A 12183-nucleotide genomic window follows, 5' to 3' on the forward strand; every position below is an offset into this window, starting at 1 on the left:
TCTCTGGCTCCTCCCTTGACCCAGTAGTGAGTGATCTGGCAGAAGGCATAGTCACTTGTCAACCCCTCGGCTACGTTGGATCGTCTGACCACAAGGCTGTTTTTACCACACTTAAGATCCCAACAGAACGAGGTGAGGAGTCCACACGCACAACCTGGCTATGGGAAAGAGGTAATTGGCCAGCCCTTTGCTCTGAGCTCGCCACCACCGACTGGAATGCTCTTCTCCAGGGGGATGTTGACAACCAAGTGAAAGCCTTCACTGGACACATCCTTAATCTGCAACAAGAACACATTCCTCACCGACAATATGTGACAAAGCCTACAGATCAGCCTTGGTTTGGCTTTCGTTGTAGAGAGGCTGCTACTGCTAAGTACAAAGCATGGCGAAGGTATAAGAGACATCCTACCACCTATAACAGGAACTTGCACATGCAAGCCTGCAGGCATATGGGTGATGTTCAAAAGTGGGCCATTGCTAAATGGGAGGTGGACACTAAAAGAAAGTTAGCATCAGGTAGGGTAGGCTCCAAAACCTGGTGGTCCCTGGTCAAGGACAGACAAGGTTATCTGCCTGATGAACTTATTCCACCTCTAAATCGACAGGATGGGACCACCTCTACTAGTAGTCAAGAGAAGGCGGACCTCTTTGCTGAACACTTTGCTACCAAAATGCAAGTTCCTGATCCAGCAAGGGACCCTCCTTGGCTAGCTGCAAGAACTGTGTCAAAACTGTCAGTGGTGACAATAAGGCAGGAGGAGGTGCATTTCCTTCTTAAATCACTTGACCAAGAAAAGGCTGTGGGCCAAGACAAGTTGAGCCCAAGATTGTTGAGAAGATGTGCAGACCAGCTAGCAGCACCTCTAACTCGCATCTTTCAGCACTGCCTAGTACAGTGTAAATGGCCCTCTCCATGGAAAGAGGCAAATGTAGTCCCTGTTCACAAAAAGAAGAGCAGAGCAGAAATCAGCAATTACAGACCAGTGTCACTCCTGTCAATCACTGGTAAGATCCTTGAAACAATTATCTCAAGACAAATGACAGATTTTTTTGACTACCACTCACTACTTTGTGATCGTCAATATGGCTTCAGGAAAGGTTACTCTGCTGCTGATCTGTTGCTAAACCTCTCCACTAAGTGGCACCAGTCACTGGATGAATCCAAAGTCAGCTGTGTGGTAGCACTGGACATTGCTGGCGCTTTCGACCGGGTGTGGCACCAGGGCCTCTTAGCAAAACTTCAAGCACTGGGAATTGCAGGCTCTACGCTATGTCTCCTCAGTGATTACCTTCATGGTAGATCTCTAAGTGTAGTCCTCAATGGAACGGAATCAGCAAGGCATCCTATTGGGGCAAGCGTTCCACAAGGAAGCGTGCTGGGTCCACTGTTATGGAATGTCTACTTCAACGACCTTCTTCATCTCATCCCAGAATCACATGCATATGCAGACGACTGTACACTGACATTCACTTATCCAAGAGAAGAAATGCCAGCTGCTCTAAGCTACATCAATCACCAGCTGAGAGCTATATCAGCTTGGGGAAATAGATGGCAAGTAACATTTGCACCTGAGAAAACGCAAATGATGATCGTCTCTAGGCACCATGATGGTAATGCTGGCGCAGTAGTAAGGATGAATGGGAGGATGTTGGCACCTGGAGAAGAAGTTGATATCCTTGGGGTGAAATTTGACTCCAAACTAACCATGAAGAACCATGTTGTAAATCTTGCAAACAAGGCAGCCAGGAAGCTTACGGCACTTCGCCGTATCTCGCATCTGCTTGACAGTAGGGGTTGCAAGATCCTATACGAGGCACAAGTACGCTCACACCTTGAGTATGCTCCACTTTCTTGGTTTGCCTGCCCCCCCTCTCATCTGCGACTGCTGGACAGAGTAGAGAACAGAGCAAGACGTCTCATCTCTCGCCTGGACCCATCCTGGATAGATCTGTCATTTCAGCAGAGCCTTCAACATAGGAGGGATGTGGGTGGCCTTACTGTTATGTACAAGGCCAATATTGTCAAAATACCACACTTGGATCCACTTCGAGGACAGCGTGAAACAAGCTTTTATGCCACAAGACGGGCAGAAAGCAGCAACTTCACTCTGGCTGTACCCTTCTCCAGAACATCACTCCATCTGAGATCATACATACCCAGGATGACTCGAGTATGGAACACATTCGTACAGCATAATGATATCAACGAGATAAAGTCAGTTGATCAAATGAAAATGCTGGCCCACAGATGGCTCCAACTTCATCCTGTCCCGTACTTGTATGTCTCATAACAATAAAAATGCTTTCAAATGAGCTGATGTAGGTAACAGCTCTTAGCTTGCCAATAAAGTTAGGAATCCTTAACCTGTAATATAGCTGTCAATAAAGCTAGGGATCCTTAACCTTGTCAAACCCTGTGTAAAAAAAAAAAAAAAAAAAAAAAAATAGAAAAAGAGAGAGAGAGAAAGAGAGAAAGAGAGAGAGAGGAGAGAGAGAGAGGAGAGAGAGAGAGGAGAGCGAGAGAGGAGAGAGATAGAGAGAGAGAGAGAGAGAGAGAGAGAGAGAGAGAGAGAGAGAGAGAGAGACGGGCAGAAAGCAGCAACTTCACTCTGGCTGTACCCTTCTCCAGAACATCACTCCATCTGAGATCATACATACCCAGGATGACTCGAGTATGGAACACATTCGTACAGCATAATGATGTCAACGAGATAAAGTCAGTTGATCAAATGAAAATGCTGGCCCACAGATGGCTCCAACTTCATCCTGTTCCCTACTTGTATGTCTCATAACAATAAAAATGCTTTCAAATGAGCTGATGTAGGTAACAGCTCTTACCTTGCCAATAAAGTTAGGAATCCTTAACCTGTAATATAGCTGTCAATAAAGCTAGGGATCCTTAACCTTGTCAAACCCTGTGTAAAAAAAAAAAAAAAAAAAAAAAAAAAAGAGGGAGAGAGAGAGTGAGAGAGGGAGAGAGAGAGTGAGAGAGGGAGAGAGAGAGAAAGTGAGAGTGTATGTCTCTACCCAGCAACCCTAATAACACCACAACACGACCCTTGTATAATTACAACAATCTGAAGGTCGACTAACAGTCTCAACCTCACTTAAATTCTCTTGCTGATATCTTCTTAGTATTCCTTTTTTTCCACATTCACAATTCTCTTACACAATTCTACCCCTCTTTTACACTCTTTTACACACTTCTACACACTTTTACACACTTTTACACACTTTTTAACACTTTTACACACTTTGTTAAACAAGCGTTTAAGACAAATTACATTACCGTTACACACACACACACACACACACACACACACAGAGTAGCCACAGAGTAGTCAGTAAGTGGAATAGTTTGGGAAGCGACGTAGTGGAGGCAGGATCCATACATAGCTTTAAGCAGAGGTACGACAAAGCTCACGGCTCAGGGAGAGTGACCTAGTAGCGATCAGTGAAGAGGCGGGGCCAGGAGCTCGGACTCGACCCCCGCAACCTCAACTAGGTGAGTAGTACAACTAGGTGAGTACACACACACTCACACACACACACACACACACACACACACACACACACACACACACACACACACACACACACACACACACACGCACGCACACACAGACACACACACACACATACAGACGCATCTATACGTAGCTTTAAGAAGAGGCACAATAAGAGTCTTGTAGAAGGGAAAGAGTGGACCTAGTAGCAACCAGAGAAATGACGGGACCCAAGAGCTGTAAATCGACCCCTGCAACCACATATAGGTGAGGACGTATAGGCAAGTACACACACACACACACACACGTGTGTATAAACAGGTGTGCCATTTAGGAGGAGTGGCACTCAGTGACCCATAGAACGGACGTACCACCACGTCAGCCAGGCACTACTGTGCCACACACTAGCCCTGACTACTCCACGGACTGAAGCAGGGACAGAAGGACGGGTGGAGGGGCGGAGAGAGAACATACATTAGCTCGGACGATTTCACAGATAAAGAAAGATAAACAGGAAGAAGGAGGTAGACAGAGACGGGAAGAGACAGACAGGAGTAAGGAAGAAATACAGGCTCGGTGAAAGGAGAGACGGGGACAAGGAAGAGACAGACAGGAGCGAGAAAGAGACAGACAGGACAGGGAAGAAAGGAGAAACAGGCAGGACAGAGGAAAGGAGAGACAGGGCCCTGGAGGGCCCCTGTGCTCCAAGCATGCCAGAAGCGGCCGTGGCTGCCAACTCAAGGCCACTTACTGCCAGTGTCCCGTCAGCTGTAGCCACGTACGGGTGCTCTACCGTTCTCCATCATCTCTTTCTCCTCCGTCTCTCTTCCTTTCTTCGTTGCTGCCGCCGCCTCCAAAACTCCACAAGCCTCCACTGAGTGCTTGTTCCGTCAAACCGCATCTCGAAGGTCACCAGCGAAGTGAAAGTCCCATCGGGCAGTCGAAGTGTGATCGGTGTGCCCCAGGGCTGAGTGTCCTTCCACGGCAGGGAGCACGCAAGACTTCGAATTCCAGTTCAAGCAAAGAGAAAACTGCTTCGGCTACAGGAATTTCCCAGCATTTAGGAAGAAGTGACCGAACGAGATTAATTGAGGAACTCCAGGTAGATTTGGACGGCACGCAAGAAACAACGATTTATAAGAGTGAAGCAAGAACATTACCATCAAGGCGTCACCGGCAACATTAGCTGCAGTAAAAACACCAGCAACAACAGCTGCTTCACAGGCAACACCAGCCGCAACACCAGCAACAACAGCTGCTTCACAGGCAACACCAGCATTATCAACACCAACAACAAGAGCTCTCAACGTTCCTGCGCCCCCTCCCTCGACGCTGACGATGGAGAGACTACGAGTAATCAGACCAAACCTATACGATGTGTTGGGACCCTTCGACGCTCCCGATGGTCAGTACCACCAGTCTTTTGCTATAAAAAATATTATCATATTTAACCTTTTATTGCTTCTAAGTTTGTGCATGAATGGTATACAATAACGACAAGATAGAAAACTATACACATGTATAACATCTGGGTATCTTTGTTTTTATACCTAGATGTTGCATGTGTCTTAATTCTTTATTTGATTACTACTAAGTTAAGTTAGTCTACCCGTCAACACCTGCTCGACGCACAACAACAACAGCTGTTGTTTGCTCCTTAGCTGTCAACTGCCTTGTATGAACAGATCCTTGTCTTCTAGGTCTATCGTACCTACACTCGAAGCAGTGTATGAAGTTTACCCCCCGTGCCCAAACCTCCGACGTCTTCCATTCATCCACTGCCTCAACAATGAACACGTTCTTCCTCACATTCCACGGGGCCACCTGGGCGTTGCACTTCAATCGATGTTCCCGGGTTGTAGTTCCTCTCATGTTGTTCTGTCCTGATCCACACTTCACTGATCCACACCCTGCTATGATCCACACTCAACTATGATCCACACTCTGTCCTGATCCACACTCTGCCTTGATCCATACTCTGTCCTGATCCACAATCTGCCTTGATCCATACTGTGCCCTGATCCACACTCTGCCTTGATCCATACTCTGTCCTGATCCACACTCTGCCTTGATCCATACTCTGTCCTGATCCACACTCTGCCTTGATCCATACTCTGTCCTGATCCACATTCTGCCTTGATCCATACTCTGCCCTGATCCATACTTTGTTATGACCCACATTCTGCCATAATCCACACTCTCCTCTGGTTTACGTCGTTAATATGCCTGAGTATCTAATATATCGTGATCATGTCTCTTCTAACAGTGTACTCTAATGTGAATAAATGATTTACAAATCCGACAAGATAAACTATGCAACATTTGCCTATCTTTATTCTGGAGAGGCTTCTTCAGTCCAATGCAGAGAAAGATGAAAAATGAGGAGGATTTTGAGGTAATCATTCCCTCAGCCTGGAGTCAGTGTGGTCAGTCCATCATGACTGAAGGACTGACCACATCGACTTCAGGCTGAGGGACTGATTACCTCAAACTCCTTGTGATCTTCAGCCATTCTTCTGTGTATTGGACTGATGAAGCCACTGTGTGGAGAAACGTTTTCCAAGTGTTGCGCATGTGCAAAACCTCTACCACACGGGGTTACACACATACCTCTACCACACGGGGTTACACACACACCTCTACCACACGAGGTTACACACACACACACCTCTGCCACACGGGGTTACACACATACCTCTACCACACGGGGTTACACACACACCTCTACCACACGATGTTACACACACACCTCTACCACACGGGGTTACACACACACCTCTACCACACGAGGTTAGACACACACCTCTACCACACGAGGTTAGACACACACCTCTACCACACGGGGTTACACACACACCTCTGCCACACGAGGTTACACACACACCTCTACCACACGAGGTTACACACACACACCTCTGCCACACGGGGTTACACACACACCTCTACCACACGATGTTACACACACACCTCTACCACACGGGGTTACACATGCACCTCTACCACACGAGGTTACACACACACCTCTACCACACGAGGTTACACACACACCTCTACCACACGGGGTTACACACACACCTCTACCACACGAGGTTACACACACACCTCTACCACACGAGGTTACACACACACCTCTACCACACGGGGTTACACACACACCTCTACCACACGGGGTTACACACACACACCTCTACCACACGGGGTTACACACACACCTCTACCACACGGGGTTACACACACACCTGTACCACACGGGGTTACACACACACCTCTACCACACGGGGTTACACACACACCTCTACCACACGGGGTTACACACACACCTCTACCACACGGGGTTACACACACACCTCTACCACACGATGTTACACACACACCTCTACCACACGGGGTTACACATACACCCCTACCACACGAGGTTACACACACACCTCTACCACACGAGGTTACACACACACCTCTACCACACGGGGTTACACACACACACCTCTTCCACACGGGGTTACACACACACCTCTACCACACGAGGTTACACACACACACCTCTACCACACGAGGTTACACACACACCTCTACCACACGGGGTTACACACACACACACACCTCTACCACACGGGGTTACACACACGTCTCTACCACACGGGGTTACACACATACCCCTACCACACGAGGTTACACACACACCTCTACCACACGAGGTTACACACACACCTCTACCACACGGGGTTACACACACATCTCTACCACACGAGGTTACACACACACACCTCTACCACACGAGGTTACACACACACACCTCTGCCACACGGGGTTACACACACCTACCACACGAGGTTACACACGCACTCCTCTACCACACGGGGTTACACATACACCTCTACCTCCCGGGGTTACACACACACCTCTATCACACTAGGTTGCACACACACACCTCTGCCACACGGGGTTACACACACACCTCTACCGCACGATGTTACACACACACACACCTCTACCACACGGGATTACACACACACCTCTACCACACGGGGTTACACACACACCTCTACCACACGGGGTTACACACACACACCTCAGTTACACTTGGTCACTCTTGTTTTCTCTCTGATTCCTTCCTTTATTATGGTGGGCGTCATTGTTGGTACGTTGCTGTTGTTGCTGACCAGGTGTTACCTGTGCTGCTCGCTACTTTGTTGACTGGCAGGGCAATAACTCGCCCAGGTGAGTAGTCCTGTCTGGCTCAGACTGCCTGCTCCAGGTGCTGTTGATGAGTGTGTGTACTCACCTATTTGGGGTTGCAGGGGTCGATTCATAGCTCCTGGCCCAGACTCTTGACTGATCGCTACTAGGCCCTCTCTCTCTCTCTCTGCTCCTTGAGGTTTAGCAAATCTCATCTCAAAGCTATGTATGGTTCCTGCCTCCAGTACGTCACTTTCCAGACTATTCCACTTCCTGACAACTCCAGATGTGTGTGTGTGTGTGTGTGTGTGTGTGTGTGTGTGTGTGTGTGTGTGTGTGTGTGTGTGTGTGTGTGTGTGTGTGTGTGTGTGTGGGTGTGTGTGTGTGTGTGTGTGTGTGTGTGTGTGAAGGTTGCATGCAGGAGGAAGCGTTGCAACTTTTAACACTTAGTTTATTTAGGATCTTACGAGACAGTTGGCAAGTCGCTCACAAGTGATCTGGGATCTCACCAGAGGCTCTGAGAGGCTTGCCAAGATATTCCCCAAGGTTTTTCTTCTTCACGAGTCATGGTGAGACCATCGGGGCATCTTGGTAGTTGCCCAGATGCCCCGATATTGTGAGCACATCTGGGCACCCACAACAGGCTGGGCCCTGTTTGCTCAAAGAATCGAAGAATATCGGCCCTTGGAGAACAGGGTCGTTAACACCGGGTATTTAAGAGACTGGGCCAGGAGCTAAGAATCGACTCATGTATATACAGCTAGGTGAACCGAATTCCCTTGGGTAATGGGTATTGTGTTGCCATAGATAATGGGGCGTGGGCAAACGAATGTGGGCGTGGTCGTGGGCGTGACACAGACACTCCCATGCCTTCAGTTGGCACGGGGGTCACTAACACGCCCACACGCCCATGTGATGGAAATCGGGCGACCGCTAAATGTGGCTCAGGTGGTTCATGGCAAGGGAGCACCAGCTGGCGCAGGAAACAGGTGGTTTATGAGACAGGAACATCACCTTTGCAATGTACAGGTGGCGCGCGAAGCACCACATATAAAAATGAACAGACGGTTGAGAACAAAGGGCAACCACCACCTGGGAAAGATGGGACAGATGGGAAATGATGAGGGGAAAAAATACACACACACACACACACACACGTCAAGAAACTAGAGAAAGTACAAAGGTTTGCGACAAGGTTAGTTCCAGAGCTAAGGGGAATGTCCTATGAGGAAAGATTAAGGGAAATCGGCCTGACCACACTGGAGGACAGGAGGGTCAGGGGAGACATGATAACGACATATAAAATACTGCGTGGAATAGACAAGGTGGACAAAGACAGGATGTTCCAGGGAGGGGACACAAAAACAAGAGGCCACAATTGGAAGTTGAAGACACAAATGAGCCAGAGAGATAGTAGGAAGTATTTCTTCAGTCATAGAGTTGTAAGGCAGTGGAATAGCCTAGAAAATGACGTAGTGGAGGCAGGAACCATACACAGTTTTAAGACGAGGTTTGATAAAGCTCATGGAGCGGGGAGAGAGAGGGCCTAGTAGCAACCGGTGAAGAGGCGGGGCCAGGAGCTAGGACTCGACCCCTGCAACCACAAATAGGTGAGTACACACACACACACACACACACACACACACACACACACACAAAGACTGCAGACGGAGTACAGGCTAGGGGATCAAAGGCTGCGAACCTCAATTTAGGAAAAGGATCTTGGGGAAAGCATTATACCGAGCACGTCCCCTGAGGCGCTCATCAATCAAATAATTGCTGCAGCATATGGGCACCTGGCAAACCTGAGAAAGCGTTTCGACATCTAAGTAAGGAGTCATTCACGACACTGTACACCGTATACGTCAAGCACTAGTATCAATCCCACACCTGGTTATTAAACACGTCAAGAAATTGGAGAAATTGCAAAAGTTTGCAACATGACTAGTCCCGGAGCTTTGGGGTATATCTTATGAGGAGAGGTTAAGGGAACTCAACCTGATGATACTAGAGGATAGGAGGGATAGAGGGGACATGATAACAATGTATAAAATACTAAGAGGCATTGACAAGATGGACAGGGATCGAATGTTTCAGAGATGGGATACAGAAACAAGGGGACAAAATTGGAAGCTGAAAACCCAGATGAGTCATAAGGATGTTAAGAAGTATTTCTTTAGTCTTAGAGTTGTCAGGAACTGGAATAATCTGGAGAGTGAGATAGTGGCAGCAAGTTCCATAAATAGCTTTAAGAAGAGGTATGACAAAGATCATGGAGCAGGGAGAGAGTGAATTAATATCGACCAGTGACGAGGCGGACCCAGGATCCATGACCCGACCCGTGTGAGTACACACACACACACACACACACACACACACACACACACACACACACACACACACACACACACACACACACGCACACACACACACACACACACACACACACACACACACACACACACACACACACACACACACACACGTCAAGAAACTAGAGAAAGTACAAAGGTTTGCAACAAGGTTAGTTCCAGAGCTAAGGGGAATGTCCTATGAAGAAAGATTAAGGGAAATCGGCCTGACGACACTGGAGGACAGGAGGGTCAGGGGAGACATGATAACGACATATAAAATACTGCGTGGAATAGACAAGGTGGACAAAGACAGGATGTTCCAGGGAGGGGACACAGAAACAAGAGGCCACAATTGGAAGTTGAAGACACAAATGAGTCAGAGAGATAGTAGGAAGTATTTCTTCAGTCATAGAGTTGTAAGGCAGTGGAATAACCTAGAAAATGACGTAGTGGAGGCAGGAACCATACACAGTTTTAAGACGAGGTTTGATAAAGCTCATGGAGCGGGGAGAGAGAGGGCCTAGTAGCAACCGGTGAAGAGGCGGGGCCAGGAGCTAGGACTCGACCCCTGCAACCACAAATAGGTGAGTACACACACACACACACACACACACACACACACACACACACACACTCGACCCCTGCAACCACAAATAGGTGAGTACAAATAGGTGAGTACACACACACACACATCGGTCTGACGACACTGGAGGACAGGAGGGTCAGGGGAGACATGATAACGACGTACAAAACACTGCGTGGAATAGACAAGATGGACAGAGACAAATGTAAAGTCATAATGAGTGGGGAAGGTGAAAAAAGACTACAAGCCTCACTCAAGGAAAAGGATCTTGGGGTGAATATAACACCGAGCACATCTCCTGAGGCGCACATCAACCAAATAACTGCTGCAGTATATAAGCGTCTGGCAAACCTGAGAATAGCATTCCGACACCTCAGTAAGGAATCGTTCGAGACATTGTACACCATATACGTCAGGCCCATACTGGAGTATGCAGCACAAATTTGGAACCCACACCTGGTCAAGCACGTCAAGAAATTAGAGAAAGTGCAAAGGTTTGTAACAAGACTAGTCCAAGACCTAAGGGAAATGTCCTACGAGGAGAGGTTAAGGGAAATCAACCTGACGACACTGGAGGACAGGAGAGATAGGGAAGACACGATAGGGACATAAAATACTGAGAGGAACTGACAAGGTGGACAGAGACAGGATGTTCCAGAGATAAGAAGAGGTATGATAAAGTTCATGGAGCAGGGAGAGAGTGGACCTAGTAGCGAACAGCGAAGAGGCGGGGTCAGGAGCTATGACTTAACCCCTACAACCACATATAGGTTACGTGAGTACATACACACACACACACGTTCCTGAACACGCTTTTGTTCAGGTATTGTTCACTGAGACAGTGTTACCGAGCGACGAAACTGAGTGAAACACTGAGTGAAACACTGAGTGAAACACTGAGTGAAACACTGTGTGAAACACTGTGTGAAACACTGAGTGAAACACTGAGTGAAACACTGAGTGAAACACTGAGTGAAACACTGTGTGAAACACTGTGTGAAACACTGTGTGAAACACTGAGTGAAACACTGTGTGGAACACTGTGTGAAACACTGAGTGAAACACTGAGTGAAACACTGAGTGAAACACTGTGTGAAACACTGTGTGAAACACTGTGTGGAACACTGAGTGAAACACTGAGTGAAACACTGTGTGAAACACTGTGTGAAACACTGAGTGAAACACTGAGTGAAACACTGTGTGGAACACTGAGTGAAACACTGAGTGAAACACTGTGTGAAACACTGTGTGAAACACTGTGTGAAACACTGAGTGAAACACTGTGTGGAACACTGTGTGAAACACTGAGTGAAACACTGAGTGAAACACTGTGTGAAACACTGTGTGAAACACTGTGTGAAACACTGTGTGGAACACTGAGTGAAACACTGTGTGAAACACTGTGTGAAACACTGAGTGAAACACTGAGTGAAACACTGTGTGGAACACTGAGTGAAACACTGAGTGAAACACTGTGTGAAACACTGTGTGAAACACTGAGTGAAACACTGTGTGGAACACTGTGTGAGACACTGAGTGAAACACTGTGTGAAACACTGTGTGA

General features: G+C 47.7%; 1 protein-coding gene across 1 annotated transcript in view; it reads left to right on the top strand.

The window, feature by feature from the left end:
- The first annotated feature begins 4082 nt into the window (after positions 1 to 4082).
- Positions 4083 to 12183, top strand: part of LOC138854434 (protein charybde-like) — a 43953-nt gene continuing 35852 nt past the window's right edge. Inside the window, exon 1 of the mRNA XM_070097718.1 lies at positions 4083 to 4911. Within this exon, the coding sequence (XP_069953819.1) occupies positions 4845 to 4911 (67 nt within the window). The 5' untranslated portion in view covers positions 4083 to 4844. The remainder of the gene's footprint in view (positions 4912 to 12183) is intronic.

This window comes from Cherax quadricarinatus, chromosome 4 (assembly GCF_038502225.1).
Source record: "Cherax quadricarinatus isolate ZL_2023a chromosome 4, ASM3850222v1, whole genome shotgun sequence".
Taxonomy (NCBI): domain Eukaryota; kingdom Metazoa; phylum Arthropoda; class Malacostraca; order Decapoda; family Parastacidae; genus Cherax; species Cherax quadricarinatus.